The 19,361-nt window shown below is 39.0% G+C and overlaps 1 protein-coding gene across 4 annotated transcripts in view; it reads left to right on the forward strand.

Annotated features, from left to right (window-relative positions):
• Window positions 1-13,283, forward strand: part of LOC120307078 (patatin-like phospholipase domain-containing protein 2) — a 32,002-nt gene extending 18,719 nt beyond the window's left edge. For 3 of the 4 annotated variants that reach the window (XM_039341355.1, XM_039341357.1, XM_039341358.1), the window contains exons 3-9: window positions 111-176; window positions 2,723-2,932; window positions 5,393-5,453; window positions 6,221-6,433; window positions 7,477-7,609; window positions 9,267-9,383; window positions 10,443-13,283. In XM_039341355.1, coding sequence (XP_039197289.1) covers window positions 111-176; window positions 2,723-2,932; window positions 5,393-5,453; window positions 6,221-6,433; window positions 7,477-7,609; window positions 9,267-9,383; window positions 10,443-10,728 — 1,086 coding nt within the window. In that variant the 3' untranslated portion in view covers window positions 10,729-13,283. The remainder of the gene's footprint in view (window positions 1-110; window positions 177-2,722; window positions 2,933-5,392; window positions 5,454-6,220; window positions 6,434-7,476; window positions 7,610-9,266; window positions 9,384-10,442) is intronic. The other variant, XM_039341356.1, reaches the window with a different exon arrangement.
• Window positions 13,284-19,361: the final 6,078 nt, after the last annotated feature.

The following is a 19,361-nucleotide window of genomic DNA, read 5'->3' on the forward strand; positions in this document are numbered from 1 at the left end:
GAAAGACTTCCCTACAGGAATTTGATTTGGGACCTGCAGTGTTATAAGATCCCCCACCCCGCAGTTAGAAATAATTATAGCTAATCTTTATTTTTTTAAATCTTTGATAGGCCCTGCTTTGTAGCTCATTCGTACCTATATATTGTGGGCTCATTCCACCTTCATTTAGAGGAGTGGTAAGTATAGTTTATTGGTTATAAATCAGGATGGGATTTATTGAGATAAATTGAGCTGAGACTTGCTGTAATTTGATGGGGTAGCATAGTGTTTCCCAAACTTGACAATTTTAAGGCATGTGGACTTCAACTCCCAGAATTCCACAGCCAGCGTTGCTGGCTGTGGAATTCTGGGAGTAGAAGTCCTCATGCCTTAAAATTGTCAAGTTTGGGAAACACTGGGGTAGCAGTTTCCTCTTTAGAGTTAAAATGTGGTAATTTAGAGATTGGCTCATTTCCTTTTGTCTAAACATGGTTGAATTAAGTCAGCTTCATCAGTTGGGGGAAGGAAAAATCTTGTGGAGGAAATAACTGCTCTTATTTACAGTTTTGGGAAGAAGTGTGAAAGAAAGTGCAGCAGTGAGAGAAATCTGTGAAAATATTTCACTTTTTAAAATCAGCATATTGAATGCCATGATCATTTGATTTAAAACTAGATTTTGTTACATGATCAGCAGTACAGGTAGTCCTCGACTTACGATAGTTTGTTTAGTAACCATTCGAAATTACAACGGCACTGAAAAAAGTAACTTAATGACCGGTTTTCACACTTAACAACTGTTGCAATATCCCCACAGTCACGTCATTTACATTCGTATGCTTGACAACTGGTTCACATTTATGACAATTGCCGTGTCCTGGGGTCACACGATTCTCTTTTGTGAATGTCTGACGAGCAAAGTCAGTGGGGAAGCCAGACTCACTGAACAACTGTATTACTTAACAATTGTGGTGATTCACTTAACAGCCGTGGTGAGAAAAGTCGTAAAATGGGCTAAAGTTCACTTAACAAATGTCTCACTTAGCTACAGAAGTGTTGGGCTCAGTTGTGGTCGTAAGTCAAGGGCTACCTGTACATTGTCTCAAAGGTATAATAATGCTTTTTCAAGTGCCTCTCTTTCCCTCAGGATTTTTTGGAGGGAATTTGGATGCTGCCCATTCTTTAAAGAACAATAGCGTATATCAAAATGGGGAATCATGCTGCGCATCTTCATCAATTATGGTCTGGGTGGGCTAAATATTTGATTTTATGGTCCCGAGCCACTCTTATATCTTGCATTGTTCACTGTTCTTACTACTTAAGGCAGAGGTAGGCAACCTTGGCTCTTTTATGACTCGTGGACTTCAACTCCCAGAATTCCAGCATAGCTGGCTCAGGAATTCTGGGAGTTGAAGTCCACAGTCATAAAAGAGCCAAGGTTGCCTACCCCTGACCCTAAGGCTTGTATCATGTTTTATCTTGGGTGTAGGAGGTAAGACGGTAGGCAGGTACATTGATATGTGAGTTCATTGTGCTTCTGGTTAGTATGTACTCATTACAAGATTCTAGAGTTAAATGCTAGATGTGTGCAGGGCACAAATACAGTTATTGTTTGGAAAAGGAACTGTTGAAAACTGACCTGCATAACAGTAAAGGATCCTCTCTTGAAGATTAATGCTAATGATTAACCTTCTTACCTTAAGTCCTCCCTTGTGCAGTGTATTTGAGGGCCAGGCATGGAAGTTAAAGAGTATCTGGATCTTGGCTATAAAGGAACTATGTCAATATTAATAATTACTTGTATAGTTTATTTTTCTGCTTTAGCAACAAGAAAAGTGTTTTTGAGCAGACAACAGCTAGATCAGCTTGTGTATGACAGCTTTATTTTCATGCAATTTTTCTTACAAATACTTCAGTGTGGTTTGATGATTCAAATTCCTTTTGGGGGGGGTGGAAATTTGCTGGTCCATATTTTTTTCAGTATATCTATTTAGATAGATTGTCTTATTTTACTTCACTGGACCAACATCTAAAAGAGTTTAGCAAAGTGAGAAATATAATAATACATGCTTCTTGATTTTCTAAACACACTTTCATTTCTCTACTGTCATTGAGTAAAAACCTCTATATGGTTTCCAGTTCCAATTCTTGTTACAAAAACGCAATGAATTGTTTTTACCTAAATGGGCAGCTGAATAAATAAACAAGTAAATAAATATAATTAGAAGACAAACATTTTGCTGCGATGGAGTGTGGAAGATTTATTTATTTATTTATTTATTTATTTATTTATTTATGAAGCTTATATACCGCTTTAAGTGCAAGCACTCTCTAAGCGGTGTACACCAGTAAGCAATGTATATATATATATACATTGCCCCCAACAATCTGGGTCCTCATTTTACCTACCCCAGAAGGATGGAAGGCTGAGTCAACCTTGAGCCGGTGAGATTTGAACCGCTGACCTGCTGAACACAGTCAGCTAAAGTGGCCTGCAGTACTGCACCCTAACTGCTGAGCCACCTTGGCTCATGGATGGAGTAAAGTAGAGGGCTGAGGTCATACACCCTGGCAACTTTCCCAATTTGGAGAAATTCACATTCCTACGAATCCTAATAATTCATTTCTAACATTTAGGAAGGGTTTTCTAACAGTTTAAGTTTATTTTGCATGAGTCAAATACGATGATTTTGGGCTTAAGCAAGTACAGCATTTCACGTTTCTCCTCTTCCTCTCTCCTTTAAAGCGCTATGTGGATGGTGGATTAACTGACAATTTACCTCACTATAATTCGAAGAACACCATAACCGTTTCTCCTTTCTCTGGGGAATGTGACATTCGTCCCAGGGGGAACTCTGCAAACTTCCACCAGATGATTCTAACCAATACAAGCATTCAGTTTAGCTTAGGAAATATGTATCGTTTAAAACAAGCACTTTTTCCTCCAGAGTCCCAGGTATGGTATGTCCAACAATGCCTATTATGGAATCCTTCTTTTTATTGATGTGGATAGTTATCTGTATAACTTTTGAGAAAATGATATATTTTCCAAACAACACAAAAAGAAGAATATTATGGAACTTTAATTAACGTTCCGTAATCTGTGACCCTAACCATTGGCCAGGCTGGTTGGCCCAAATGGAATTTGCAGGGTAGAAAAGTTCTGTAGTTCTCTATGTTAGGAACAGGGCTGATGCTGTTAAATTTATAAAAGAGCACATTGAAGTATTTTCCAGTATATTGTACCATCTTTTTAGGCCAGTGTTTCTCAACCTTGACAATTTTAAGGCATGTGGACTTCAACTCCCAGAATTCCACAGCCAGCAATGCTGGCTGTGGAATTCTGGGAGTTGAAGTCCACATGCCTTAAAATTGTCAAGGTTGAGAAACACTGTTTTAGACGGATGCAGCAGTTATTGAAAATAGCCAGTTTGGGTGCAGTGCTGAGTGCAGCAGTTATTGAAAATAGCCAGTTTGGGTGCAGTGTTGAGCCCCAGCTGGAAACCAGGAGATTGTGAGTTCTAGTCCTGCTTTGGGTATGAAAACAGCTGGTTGTTTTTGAGCCAGTCTCTGTTGCTCAGCTTTAGGAAGGAAGAGGCAAAGGCAAGCCACTTCCGAAATCTGCAGGTACTAGTCCAGGAAGCTGCCAGGAATGACCAATTCAAAGGTGTACACACACACACACACACACACACACACACACACACACACACAAACACACGTGTTATTGGACTGTTGTGTCATGTTTGGAAGTTCATAGATAACTTAAGGTTATCTGTGGTTTAGCAAAAGTAGATAATTTGTTTTGCACAGAGTTGTTTTCTCTTCTGCTTGCTTGTGCCTAATTGGAAAAAAAAATCTGATTTTTAACATAATCTGTCCAGTATTTTAAATTTAAAAAGAATACTGTAAAGGTGGGGGCGTATGCATATGTATACCCACATATGTCTGCCCATGTTTGTATAAAGGATGTGTGTGCTCATAGATAGTCTGATTAATTCCTATAGGGATGTAATTTAAAGCCAGTGAAAAAAAGAGCCACTGAACACATTTTGATATCTGTGAGAAGCTGGTCTTAATGGGGTGAATAATCTCACCTTTTGCTAATTATGTAAATGCCGCATGGAACGACATTATGAGATTGAGTACACCTTTTTCTCATTCCCACTGACTGCAAAGAAAGGAAAGGAAGAGAAAGAAAAAAAAGGAAGGAAAGAAAGAAAGAGAAAAAGAAAGAAAGAAAGAAAGAAAGAAAGAAAGAGAAAGAAAGAAAGAAAGAAAGAAAGAAAGAAAGAAAGAAAGAAAGAAAGAAAGAAAGAAAGAAAGAAAGAAAGAAGAAAGAAAGAAAGAAGAAATTTCATGACTAAGTTCTGGGGAGATGATCTCTGGAATCATTTCTGCTATGACAGTCTCCCTATCAGGAATCCAAGGTTGTACCCCATAAACTTTGAGGGCTTGTCATGCCTATTGTGCTGGAAAATAAGGAATTAGTAACGTATGTCATTTGTGGTGGTTATATCACACATCATCAGAGGTCATCATGGATGCCACTCTGCCATCATCACCGGCAGAGCTATACCTGAACTGTAAAAAAAGGTGGATGCACTAAATTGGTGTTTTTCCATTCTAGCTATTGGGGAATTGTGGAAGTTTAATTCCACACACCTCAAAAGTTGCTAAGATTGACCACCATTGCACTAAATGATTAAAATGAGGAGAACTTTGAGGTCAAATTGGACGTACCAATATGTGAAATATTATTCTACTATATTGAATTGATTAGTTGGCTTTCCTTTCTTATGACATGTGAGAGAAGTTGTTTTTTATGTCTGGCTTTTTAGCTTTCTCAGTTGCCTGGGCGTCATGTTTCAAATTTCTTTTTCTGTTATTGGATTATGAAAGTACTCTATGGCAACTTTAAGACTTGTGGACTGGCTGAGGAATTCTGGGAGTTGAAGTCCACAAGTCTTAAAGTTGCCAAGGTTGGAGACCCCTGCTCTATGCTTCAGCTGGTATCATGGGTTATTCTCAGGAATATGGGAATAATCTTGGAGAAATCATCTACTTAGCAAGACTGCATTGTTAATTGTACTTGGCTCATGGTGCTGCTTTTCCTCCCCCCCCCCATGTTGCACAATGCCCTGTTGTATGGCCAAAAAGGAAAGCCAGTTAATATTGTGCAGGGAGACAATTTAGGGAGATTAGGAATATCGTCATATAGTCTTCCCTCAAGAATGTATTCATTTAATACCAGGCTGTAAGTGGAAGTAAATTAGTTCTGAACAGTTTGCTTTATTTGTCCACAAGCAAGGCATTAACATTTTCAATATGAATATAAGTGTCATGAAGTATGGAAAATGTTCTTCCCGCAAGTTTTAAAACTTACTTAACTAGTTTTCTGTAAATTTCTTTTCAGTTGCTAGCTGAACTCTGTGAACAGGGCTATTCCGATGCTCTTAGATTTTTGAAAAAAAACGGTAGGTTATTGTTTTCAAGCATTTTCAAGCAAGCATTTGAAATTACAATGGCACCAAAAAAAGTGACATGACTATTCCTCCTATTTACAACTGTTGCAGTATTCCCCAGATTTTGGATGCTTGGCAACTGGTGTGTAATTATCATGGTTGCAGCCTTCTGGGATCATGTGGTCACCCTTTGTAACCTTCCCAGCTAGCTTCCGACAAAGTCAGCAAGTCAACAGGGGAAGCTGGATTCGCTGAACGGCTGCAGGATTCACTTAATAACTGCAGTGATTCATTTGACAAGTGTGGCAAAAACGGTTGTAAAATTATTTACTTCACAATTGCTTTGCTTGGCAATGCAAATTCTGCTTCCAACTGTAGTTGTTAGTCCAGGATTGCCTGCATTTGATTTGACAGATTTGCCACTGAATGTTTGCTGTTGGAAGTAGCTTTGTGATTTTCTTCCTGAGATACTTTTATCCAATGAATATTGGCATTTTAAGCAACCCAAGCCTTGCCAAAAAGATATGCTATATAGGCATGCTATAAAATTAAATGTAAACGATTGCTAATTCATTGCTGTTTGCTAGCAAGAATGTCTCAGCTTTAAAAGTTGGAAGAAGCTGGTAGAAGTTAACAACACAATTGCAAACAAACGTGACATTTTTAGTTCAAGATTTAGAAAATCTTTGTGGTTTTTTTAAGTGTCTGCATTTTATCTAACTTGCTTTGCATGCTGTCACTCATAGCAGAAACATTTGTTTTTTAATCTATTTATTAAGGTTTTCTGCAAGAGTCAGTATTTATCGATTTAGTCTTAACCAAGGAGGAATATCTAGGATATGCACAAATTTCAGGCTACAGTAATAAAAAAATTGCAGCAAATAAAGATAAAGAGATGCCAGAAGAAAAAATATTTATTGATCAGCTAAGGGCAACATCTTGGCCATTGGATAAGACTATCTTTGAGAAGCTGCCTCCCAGACTTCAAAAAGGTAAAATTCTAAATTAATTGTTTTAATTGCAAAAAATAAATACTTTAGTATCTTTGGCACTAGTAAGCAGAGACCAGAGAGAATGTGTGATTTTTTTTTTCAATTTGTATTGAAGCATTTTAATTGACTATATAAACAAGAACATAAAAATTTGGCAATTACCTTTAGCTGGCCAAAACTATAAGCAGGGCAGTAATGGAGCTTCTTTGAGGGTTTCGTGAATTAATTTACTTTAAAAAGTTTTGTTTCAGTATTTACACTGGTGAACGTCATTCATTTTGCACTGGTGAAATTTGGTTGCTGAATGTTCCAGAAAAGGAGTGAATAATCAAACATACTAGAACAGTGGTTCTCAACCTTTCTAATGCCGCGACCCCATAATATAGTTCCCCATGTTGTGGTGATCCCCAACCATTTATACATCACCGGGTGCCAGGGGCGTGGCCAAAGAAAAGGGGGAAAAATGAATGTTCCAGAAAAGGGGTGAATAATCAAACATACTAGAAATAAACTAGATTAACCATCCTCCTTTATACTGTTTGTAATGTTTATCATCTAGATATTATGAGAAGACAAGTTGATTTTAAGTTAATTTTGGCTGGAAATATTAGACCATTTAGTTGTGCAGAGTGTTTGTCAAGCCTCTGTCATCCCAAATTGACTTCCTTTTCCAAATTAAAGCAAAAGTGTTTTATTTCATTCATTTATTTTTTGGGTATCAAAGAATGATTTTTTTTCATGAATCCATTTTAGCTAGAGATTAGACAAGCCGAGGTAACCCAATGTCTGTGTTTAATTCACAATGCTAGAATGATCCAGAGTCTCATGACTCAGGGAATTAGTGGTTATTGATTCCCACTGAGAGAGGCTAAAATGAATTGAAAGTTGTATAAAGCAAAATGTAACTTGATGATAACCCGATTAGAATACTAGTCATCCTACTCAGTCATTCTGGTGGGAAAAAGTTGATTATGTCCTATCCATATTTGTTCTTGCTTGATGGTCCATGAATGAATTCCGTTCTGATGATCTAAATTCTACAGCATTACAAGAGGCTTGTAAAGAAAAAAGTGGACTTTATGCCCAGCTTTCAAAATTTCTTCCCATGCGACTAATGTCCTATATGATGCTGCCATACACTTTACCAGTTGAGTCAGCCTTCTTTGTGGTCTTAAGGTGAGTGTAGATGATCTAATTTCCAAATGTTCAAGGTATCTGGACATTTTTCATAAAGTTTACATCTGTGTTATCCTTCCAAAAGCTCTTCCTTATTCCTTCTGAGGCCATTTTTCTTAACAGGCTAGACCTGCGTATATTTATATATCTATTTGCTAGATTTATATCCCACCTTTATTTTATGGAACTGCAGGCGGTGTACATAGTGCTCTGCCTTCCTATTTTTTCCCCATAACAACAACCTGTAGGGTGGGTGAGGCTGATAAACCTGGTTTCTTGCTTAGATTTGAAGGTGAGAACTCATTGTCTCCTCGTTTCTAGTCCAGCATCTTACAAACTGGTTCTCTATATGTTGCAAATAAATGAAGTTCTTGAGCTAGAGCAGGCATGTCAAACACACGGCCCATGGGCCGCATCCGGCCAGCACAGGCCAAGCCCACCCCAGCCCTGTAAGGGCAAAACAAGTCCCAATACGTCACAATACGATTGGGTTTGACACCCCTGAGCTAGAGGAAAGTTGCTCATAGCTTGTATGTAGTGTAAAACCTACTTAGGAGTAAGCCCATTGAGCTCAAAGGACTTACAGTAAGAAAACTTGCCATCTTGTGAGTTCGTGGCCGAGATTAGATTGGCCTGTTCGGTTGCATTACACTGCCTTAACTCCTGTTTATACTTACACTCCTTTGTATACAGTTTATATTTAAAAGCAGAATCACAAGTATGTTTCCTTTCCTGAGTTTTTTTGTGTTCATAAACCAGCATGTTATGTGTATGCTTTTAAAAAAAATCCCAAACCTATGTTCTAGTCACAGCTTTAATATCTAAGTCCATTACTTGCACCTGGCAAGAATGCACCTATGAAAATCTTACGCTTTTTAAAATTTTTACTTTTAAAATAGAAGTCAATACTTTAAAATACTTTTACTTTTAACACAGAATTTAAAAAATATTTCTTTCTCTTATAAAAATTTAGCTCAGTGGTGGCGAACCTTTTGGAGACCGAGTGCCCAAACCCCAATCCAAAACCCACTTATTTATCACAAAGTGCCAGCGCCACATCAGCATTGTGGTGCCCTTGGGGGGGGGGAGAAGCAGGGAGGTGCCTCTGAGTGCTGCCTCTGGCATGCAAAAACCGGGGATGCAAAAATGGGCCACCGTACTGCAAGGTGCAAAAATGACCGTTGTCGCGCCGCAGGATGCAGATACAAGGTGCTGCACCACGCAAGAATGGGGCAGGGCTAGTGAGTATCACGCAGGCACTAGCTCCGCCCCATTTGCAGCATGTGTGTGCTCGCGGCCCCATGCGCACATGCACGATGTAAAATGCTTCCCCCTCCTTTTCCGTCCACTGAACGACAATGGTGGTGACTTCTGCTCTACCACCTCTACTCAAGCTTGCTAGTCGGCCGCTTTGCCTCCTTTGTGCTAGGCGGGGCTCCTGCTCTCGGCGATGGTGGTGGCCTGATGGACCTGCTGCTGGCAGCGATGGCGTACGGGCCAACAGAGAGGGCTCTGAGTGCCGCCTCTGGCACGCATGCCATAGGTTCGCCACCACTGATTTAGCTGATACCAGTGATGTTGGGTGAAATTTTTAAAAACAAGCACCCATTCTGAACAAGTTTGTTTTGAAGGACCGCCTTCTTTCTCTCGATTGCAGATTAGTCCAGTGGTTTCCTGACATCCCTGAGGACGTGCGATGGATGCAGGGACAGCTTTCCCAAATGATGGGTTCAGTCTATGGCCGAGCCATGAAGGGTCTTCTGAAGACCCCAAGGTATGTTTTGCCCCTTTTTTTTCAAGGGCTCAAAGATCAAAACACCCAAAGAGCTACTTACATCTTTAAAATTGCTTGTATTTAATTGACTCCAAGAGTAATTTGCTCTCAAGAAGCTCTGAATCCAGAGTGATCACGAAGGAAGGAAATCTTGGACGCCCCAGAGGGTGGGGGTCGTTTGGGAAGCCTGAAAGAGCAATCCTGCTGTCTCTTGGAAGCAGAGTCTAAGGAATTCCTCTTACTTTCTCCCACCTCTGTTCTTTGACAGCCATGGCCAGTTGCAATATTAGAGTGTTTTCTTCTGCATTGTAGTTAATGTGCCGCATAAAAAGCAGAATTTTCATGCATGCATTTTTTCCCTAATTTCAATAATAATAATTTGATAGTCAGTGTACTGAAAAGATTATTAACTACTGTCCGCAAGAGGCTTGTTTACTAACTTTTAAAAATTAGAGAAACTTTTTGAATTTCTGAAAAAGAAAATCCCCATTGCATGCCGGTTATATTTCAATTTAACCATTTGTCTTGAATGGCATAGGGCAGTGGTGGCGAACCTATGGCACGAGTGCCAGAGGCAGCACTTGGAGCCCTCTCTGTGGGCACACATGCTGTCGTCCCAGCCCCGCCTCCCCCCACAGCCCCCTCCACACCAGCAGCCCCCCCCCCAGAGGAGAGTCGCCCCCAGGCACGGCCTGCCTGGAGCAGCGTAGCCAAGGACATGGCAGCCGGGCAGTGGGGACAAGACTCTGCCCTTGCGCCTTGTCACAAATAGATGATGCTGTGGGACACAAGTTGAGGGCGTGGCCACCATGGCACTACTGGGCCGCCTGGGTGATTGGTGGGCTGTGGAAGTGGCGGGTGGCCCTGCAGGTGGTTGGGGGCAGGCAGGGATGGAGCAGGGGTGAGGCAGTTTTTGGGCACTCGTTGTCTAAAAGGTTCGCCATCACTGGCATAGGGTCTCCTGCTTGAGCAGTCGCTCCCAACTCTCTTATTCTGTTACTTCTCCCATAAAAATAATTCCAAGACTTGCTAATGGCTAATTTCTTGTTGTCCTTGCAGCAAAGTAAGTGAAATCTTGCTTAGAAAATGCCAGACGGCCCCAGGGGAGTCTTGCCATCATCTGTCCTACTCACCTCCTAAAGCATCTTGCTCTTCCCCCAATTTTGAAGAATGGCTCTGGGGTCTCCCCTATTGCGAAGACTTGGCGAAGGGGAAGGGTGCAGTTGGTCATTCCGAAATCTCTAGTTCCATCGCTTCCTTTTTCATGGACACTGAAACCTCTGGAGTATCCACGGATATTGACTCTTCTTCCGAGAAAAGCTTTTACTCTGTCCCTGAAGACTAGCTTGGGGGCTGTGGCATTCAGCCGGGCAATCTCCATCTTGGTGACATGCGTTCTTCTAGCACTTTGCCAAGCCATCTTTAGGATACTGCTTCTCAGTCTGAGCAACTTTTAAGGTGCTAAGTTGAAGTGGACTTCAACTGAACCCACTGCACCCAAATTCTGGGAGTTGAAGTCCACCTGTCTTAAAGATGCTGAGGTTGGGATGACTTTGTTTACAACTCACTTGCCCTTGAGGCATCTTTTCTGGACTTCAAGGCCTCTAGTTTCTCGATAGTGGATAAAGAGTTTAAAAGGCCTAAGAGCGGTAGACCGTTTTCGTACCCAAACAAAAAAAAAATCCAGCAGGAAGACAATCTACATCTCCTCGGTTGATGGCTTTATATTGGGATAAGCATTTGTAGGACAATGTTAACTTTTTTGTTAAAAAAATAATAATTTTTACAGTAAGATCTGTAGCTCTTGTGTGACTTTTTTAAAGGGTTTTTTTCCCCGCACTTGTGTGGAATTACACATCTCCTACTTAAAGAGCTAGAGCATACGGGAACTTCAAGGAGTTCCTTTTTTACTTGACGTATCTGGCAGAGAAATCTCATGCAAAATGAAGCAAACACTCCCTGCCTTCCACAGGTAGGCAGACTGGGAGCAGAAAGGAACAACGTTTGATACCCTTATGTTTTTAAACAGGAAAAACTATATTTCATTAAAATGTATTGTTTATGTTGGTGTTGTTATAGGGCAGGGGTAGGCAACCTTGGCTCTTTTATGACTCGTGGACTTCAACTCCCAGAATTCTCGAGCCAGCCATGCTGAGGGGAAAGGGAGAGGTTTCCAAGCTGAGCCATGCTGGCTCAGGAATTCTGGGAGTTGAAGTCCACGAGTCATAAAAGAGCCAAGGTTGCCTACCCCTGTTATAGGGCATGTTGGAAACAGGGCATGTTGGAGAATTTCTGGATGTCCCAATTTCTCCTGTTTTTGTTGGACTTTTCCTAAAATTAATCTCCAGAGCACTAGTTGGGGTAGAATGGATCGCATATGACTTCTTCTTTTTATTTGAAACTCCTTGACTGCCACAAGGAAAACACAAGGATTTTGTAACCCTTGGGGTGCTCTCCAAAATCTCATAAGAACACACTCACATACACACACTCTTTTACTGCCAGAGAGGCTTCCATCTGCTATTCAGGTATTCCATCTGAAGACCACACCCTAAGATGGAAGCCTCCAAAAGTATAGACTTCATTTCTCAGAATTCCCAAGCAGCGTGACCTTTACTGAGAATTCTGGGAGTTGAAGTCCACCCATTTATGAATACCCTAATCTGGGCAACTTTAAGATACGTGGACTGGAGGATTCTGGCAGTTGACGTCCACACAACTTAAAATTGTCAGATTTGAGAAACACTGCTCTAGAGTGCGGTGTCTAAACCAGTATATTATTTTCTATGTGTAATGTAGACTTTACATGTAGATATCCTTGAGGCTAAATTTAATTCCAATGAGTAAGATGAATCATAAAAAATAATTCATTGGTGGAAGAGAGATTCAGGAGTTTTTTTGTTTTTTGTTTTACATAACTAGTGAGCTTGAGAGCAGATGTCATTAGGAAATATGTTGTCCAGTTTCCTTAACAGGAGAAAATAATAGAGATCTATAATGTAATTTGGAATTTGTGGATCTTAAAATTTTTCCCCTTGTTCTTCATTTTAACTTGATTTATCTCGGAGGAAGAAATTCATATATTTTCTCTTTTCTTCCTTTTAAATTTAAATTATAAATAAAATCCATACATTATTTATTCCAGATTTTATGAACACACATATGATAACATGCCAAGTTGTTATAACTTAAGCCTTAATTTGCAATAATAGTAGGACGTGACAATAATATGACATCAATCAGCCATATTTCAAATGAATTCAATAACTTCTGTGGAATACAGTTCTTGACACTTTATGTCTCAGTATTTGCTGCTTATAGTAACAGGAATTCTTGTACATAACACAAATATTAAAATTGTGTTTTCGGAAATCAGACTTTTGCTATCAGTAGCTTACCAGCTCTGCACTGTGGCACTGCAGTGGGTTAAAGTATCTCTCATGGCAATCCCTTATTAGAATATTTTCTTGTTAGGTATTATAAATTTTCCAATCAAAGGGTTAGGGTTAGGTTGGAGACTTGTTACAAATTAAGTGGAGAATAATATTCCCATAGGAATCCAACTAGCTGTTTTTATTTATTTCAAATTGTCAACTTTTTACCAGTTTTTCCTATTTGGCATTTTAAAGAAAATCTAAGAAATGCTGAGTGGAGAGGAAGGGAATGAAATGTAGTTAAAACAGTTTTTCACAATGTTAAATGTTTTAATGGCATGGACACAGACTTATTTATATTCTTTTGATGCTATTTTCAGCTAGTGCCAAAGTACTGTTTTGTATGACAACTGATCATACTTATTTTCCTAAGCCTTCAATGTATTTCCAAAATGAACTGTTTGTAATGTTTCTGCAATCAGCAGTGTTTTTAAAGAACAGAATAAAGAGATGTTGTGTTTGGTGATCACTGTTTTGTTCATTATCACTAGTCAAATACTTAATTGCTTGATAGAACCACTTTATGATGTGATCTATGAATATGCTGCACTTCTATACCATTTTATTTGTTCATAATGCTGCAAGTTGACATTTCATTCATTGCCCAAAGCAGTAAACATTGTCTTTCTATGAGTATTTTTTTGCAAATGGTAAAATATTCATTTCTATAATTCCTTTAAAGTCTTCCCTTTTTTCACAGTGATTTAACAAAGCTCATTGCAAACAACGATATATAGAATCTGATCTTTTCATAAAAATTCAAATGACTGGAAAGCATAAAACCCATGCAGAGCATTTGGCTTCGTTTTAACATTTTATGAATCATATTCTGAGATTGGGGGTGGATCAAGTCCTTGAACAGAGACATTTGAGTGGGGTTTTAAACAGAATGTAAAATCCGTGTGTATATACACAAAAGGATTATAGCTCTCCTTCAGTAATTATCTGGGTTCAGAGTTCTTTCTAAATTTGTCAAAAATTATTTATTTTTTAAAGCATTGAAAAGAAAATGCAGGCTGTGGCAAACGGAACACAGAAAACTGTTAAAAATGAATTTATAGCCGACAGAACATTCTGAAGAGGTAATGGTTCAGAGCAAAATTGTTTAGCTGCAGTGTGTAGTAAACACAAAAGAATGGCCTTATTGTACATAGATTACCTTCAGTGAAATAAGTAACACTATTTAGAGATGCTGTGACTTGGGAATAAAGCATTCCAGATTTCTGATGATCTTGGCTTCCAATAATTCAGCAAAGTTGAAATTGTAATGGTAAAAGCGTTCAGGAAATTCAACGGTTCATGTTAGACTGAGAACCTGAAATTATGGTCTTGAGAGAACAATTCCATTCTGTGATCAAGAAAACATACAGGGATGTATCCATGAAATCACCAGAAGCCAAACTCAACTTTGGCTTCTGGTGATACCAACCACAAACCTTTTAAGTATAATTTTTGAATTGATAGAATGTATGATTCCAGAAAGTTTTGGAACCTTATCATAAATAATACTCCAAAAAGCTAAGAGGAAAAAAAATACAAAAAATAAAAATAAAAAACAGGAGCACAAACCAGGATAGGATGTGGAAGACTTGGCTTAGCAGTAGCACATCTAAAGGGGACCATTAAAAATGCCAATGCTATCTTGGGCTGGTTTAACAGGAGCATAAAGGTCAGACTCTGGGAGCTAATCCATTCTGCCTTGGTTGGATCCCACCAGGAATTGTGACGGGCACCAGAGTCAAAAATAACAATAATAAATTGGAATATGTTTTAAGAAAGGCAAACAAGATAGTGCAGGGTGAGAAAACTAAGCCCTCCGAAGAATGGTGAATGGATTTGGGTATGTTAAGCCTTCAAAATAGATGGTTAGGGGTGATAGGTTATCCATTCTCTCTTCTCCCAGGAAGAGGAGCAAAATCTCCCAGAGAGGAGGACCCTGATTCTGTGAGCCGTGAGCCTTTAGTATGGCCACAACATGGTCACTTTTCTTGTTTTCGCATGCTGGCTGGGCAATTCTGGGAACTGAAATCTACGCCTCTTTAATATCTATGGAAATTCTCAGTCATCCAGGTAATAGTTGTCTCAAAGGTGCTTTTTCAAGAGGCAATTGGACTTTCTGTTTTTTTTCTTTGAAGACATTTCACTTCTCATCTAAGAAGCTTCTTCAGCTCTGACTGGATGGTGGGAAATGGAAGGATTTATATTCCTTGCAGATAGCTGTTCATTTGCATTCTTTTAGCAGGTCATTAAGACCACCTGGAGGTTTATTTGTGTCATCAGGGTCACCTGAGTAGTGCAAATGGGTGTGGAGCCTTCTTGGGACTGTTGAAAGAACTGCATTGTAGATGGAATGGGATGGGATAGAATAGAATAGCATAGATATTGGAATGAATAGAATAGAATAGAATAGAATAGATCAGTGGTAGTTAACCTGGTCCCTACCGCCCACTAGTGGGCATTCCAGCTTTCATGGTGGGCGGTAGAGGTTTTGTCTGATACTGAAGCACTTTCCTTTTTTTAAATTTAATTGACTTTTTAAAAAAATTTCATAGCATTATTTAAAAGCATTCTCATTAGGTTTTCATAAAATTCCCCGTGACAATTTAAATTTCTGAAACTATATTATTTGTATTGCCTGCGCATAAGTTTAGTTCACGTTATGTAAGTGAAACTAAATGGCGCTGTAGTGCAACCGCAAACAAAAGAGCCTCGTCTCAGAATAACTCGTGTATCTCCCCCCACACCACCCAGCTGTAACAGACAAGCAGAGCTGGTAGCCGGCGCCCCCCCAAACCCAATCCACAATGCGCGAGAGACATGCGCAGACGACAATACACAGCGCAGGGTCTTTTGTTTGTGGTCACACTGGTCAGTACGCAATTAGATTTGTGAGAGTGAGCACATGCCTACAACTTCAAACAAAATGTTGTGAGTCCATGTCTCAAAAAAAGAAATACGCTCGTGGTTATTTGCCAGAGTATCTGAAGATGGGTTTCATAGAATCTGTTGTAAATAAACAGCCAATGTGTTTATTGTGTCATAAAACATTATCCAATGAGGAAATGAAGCCAAGTCGATTGCAAGAACATCTTTCTACAAAGCATCCAAATAATGACAAGCCCATTGAATATTTTCAGGAAATATATAAAAAAATTCAAAATCGTTCAACAATCGTTGCATCATTTAAGAAACAACATGCAGCGAATGAAGATGGATTAATTGCCACTTATTTCATTTTACAATTAATTGCAAAAAGTGGTAAAAGCTATAATACTGGAGAAACTGTAATAATACCCTCTATAAAAGAATTTATCTCAACAGTAATGTATCAGGATATACCTGAAATTTTAAAAACGTTGCCCTAAGCGATAGCACAGTAAAGCAACAAATTGAAGAAATGGCAGTTAATGTTGAAAAAAAACTGATAAGTATTCTCCAAAATTCTTCATTTTCCATGCAATTGGACGAGTCTACCCTTGCAGATAATAATGCTTTATTGATGGCATATGTACGTTATTTTGATGAAAACAATACAAGAAGAAATGCTATTCACAATAAATCTCATTACAGATACAAGAAGATTATCTATATTTAATACTGTAAAATCATACTTTACAAAAAATAATATTCCTTTGAATAATATTGTTGCATGTCTACTGATGGAGCACCATCAATGGTAGGTTGCTATCGTGGATTTGTTGCTTATTTGAAGGAAGCAGTGCCAAATGTTTTATGTATTCATTGTGTGGTGCATAGACAACATCTTGTAGGAAAACATCTAAGTACAAGTCTCCATTCATCATTAACTATAATAATTCGAGCCATAAACAAGATCAAATCCAATGCAAAAAATGATAGAATGTTTTGACAGCTTTGCCAGGATAATAATGAAGATTTTATTACGTTACTTTTGCACACAGAAGTTCAGTGGCTGTCAAAGAGTACATCTTTGGCTCATTTTGTAGCATTATATGATAGTGTCATACAATTTTTTGAAAGTAATAATGAGACCAATCTGTGTCAACAGTTAAAAACAGTAAAGAATAATGCCTTTTATTTGGCAGATATTTTCAAGAGATTTCATGATGTCAATTTGCAGCTTCAAGGAGCTAACAAAACTCTTACAGGTTGCCAAAGTATTGTGTCATTATTTATTGACAAACTTGAACTACTTCGTTATAATCTATTGAAGAGAGAATTTCATCAGTTTCCTGAATTATCATCTATAATAGATGATGTAACTCCAGAGGATATTGACAGATTCAATAGCCACCTCAACGAACTTAAATTGGACATGGAAAAACGATTTGAAGATATTTTGAAATTGAAGGTGTATGACTGGATGAAAAATCCTTTTACCGCAAATATTGAAGAGGCTGATACAACTTGCCAAGAAGAACTATTAGAAATTAGATATGATGAAGAAAGTAAACATAAATTTGATAGTGGTGGATATGAAAACCTATGGCAAAGTAAAAAAATGCCTGTCTTATATCCAAATATGTGGAAAATGATATTTAGTTTATTGATACCTTTCTCTACCTCATATCTTGTGGAATCAGGCTTTAGTGCTGTTAATCATATTATGACCAAAGAAAGAAACCGCCGAATATTTCAGAAAGAGGAGACCTTTGTTTGTTCCTTACAAAAATTGAGCCAGATATCCAGTATTTAGTTTCGCAGCATCAGCCTCAGGGATCTCATTAATAATTTAATTAATTAAATGTAATTTCATCAGACTTCATGCTTCTATGTATACAAAGTATAAATAAAAAGATAGATTTAACTACAGTAAGTTGTTTTATAAAGATTTATTCTGCCAAACTTAGCGAAAGTCCGACATAAAGTATTTGGTAAGTAATTATTATTATATGCTTTAACTTGCTGTAACTCTGCTTTATAAATTTTATAAAGTAAAGTTACTTCCCTACTTTATAAATTACCATTACTATGCAACCGGTGGGCGGTTAGAAAATTTTACTATTAACAGAAATACAAAAGTGGGCAGTAGGTATAAAAAGGTTGACTACCCCTGGAATAGATATTGGAATGAATAGAATAGAATAGATATTGGAATTAATAGAATAGAATAGAATAGAACAGAACAAAACAGAACAGAATAGAACAGAACAGAATTCCTTATTGGCCAAGTGTGATTGGACACACAAGGAATTTGTCTCCGGTGCATAAGCTCTCAGTATACATATAAGTAATAGTGATAATCATGATCATATACAACATGAAAATACATTCCTCATAAGTTGTGAAATACAACACTTCATCATAAATCATAAGATGCAACACTTAGTGGTAGTCATAGCTAAATACTAGCTAAGATAGATGATGTCATATCCTTCCCTCTCTGTTGAGAAAGCGCTGTTCACTTTTGATATAGCCCAGAGGTTTCAAACTGTCAGCCCACAGGCTGGATGCATCATGGTGAAACCGCACCCACCCCATTGCTGGCAATGGAAAAAAAGTCATGATATGTCGCAATACATCACACATGACATTGCAAGTGAGACACTCCTGACATAGGTGCTCTCTTTGACCCTTCTTTTAAACCAGTGGTTCTCAACCTGTGGGTCGGGACCCCATTTGGGGTCGAACGACCATTTCACATGGGTCGCCAAACAAGGCTGTCCGCCATTTTCCCCCCCTTTTCTTTGGCCACGCCCCTGGCACCCGGTGATGTATAAGTGGTTAGGGGGTCACCACAACATGGGGAACTGTATTATGGGGTCGCAGCATTAGAAAGGTTGAGAACCACTGTTTTAAACCATGGTTGAAAAACCAGAAAGTCCAGTTGCCTCTTGAAAAATCACCATTGGCACACCTCTTTAACATTGCCAAGTTTGAAAAACACTTTTCTGGTGGATCCTCTATTGAGCAAATGAACTCTCAGCCTTTGATCCCATGATTTTACAGTTCTACAATTACAGATAGTCCTTGATTTACAACAAGTTGTTTAGTCACCGTTCAAAGTTATAACTGCACTGAAAAATGTGACTTATGACCATTTTTCACAGTTACGACCTAGGCAGCATCCCCATGTTCTCATGATCAAAATTCAGATGCTTGGCAACTGGTTCATATTTATGACGATGACAGTGTCCCAAGGTGATGCGATCATCTTTTGCGACCTTCTGACAAGCAAAGTCAACGGGGAAGCCAGATTCACTTAGTGTCAGAGGCGACCAGGAACTTCTGCTCTCACCGCCCAGCCTACCTCTCAGGGTTGTTGTCGTACCGAGAAGCAAATGGAAAACTCGGTATGAACCCCTTTAAGATACGGGAGGAAAGGCGGGGCTACAACCATCAGCCGGAGGGCAGCGAAGGGGTTTTTTTCGGCGTACCTTTGCTGCCCTCTAATGGCCGCTCGGGCCTCTCGCGGCTTAGGCCCCGCTGCCCTAGGAGAGAAAGAGCCGGTCGAAAGAACTGCCGGAAGTGTTGGCACAAGGGTCTTGGCTAAAATGTCTATCTCTAAAGTCTCACACAAGTGCTGAGGAACCGATCTCCTTCCGCCCTTTTTCTTCTTCGGGCC

This window comes from Crotalus tigris, unplaced genomic scaffold (assembly GCF_016545835.1).
Source record: "Crotalus tigris isolate CLP2741 ecotype Arizona unplaced genomic scaffold, ASM1654583v1 scf7180000017764.6130737, whole genome shotgun sequence".
Taxonomy (NCBI): Eukaryota; Metazoa; Chordata; class Lepidosauria; order Squamata; family Viperidae; genus Crotalus; species Crotalus tigris.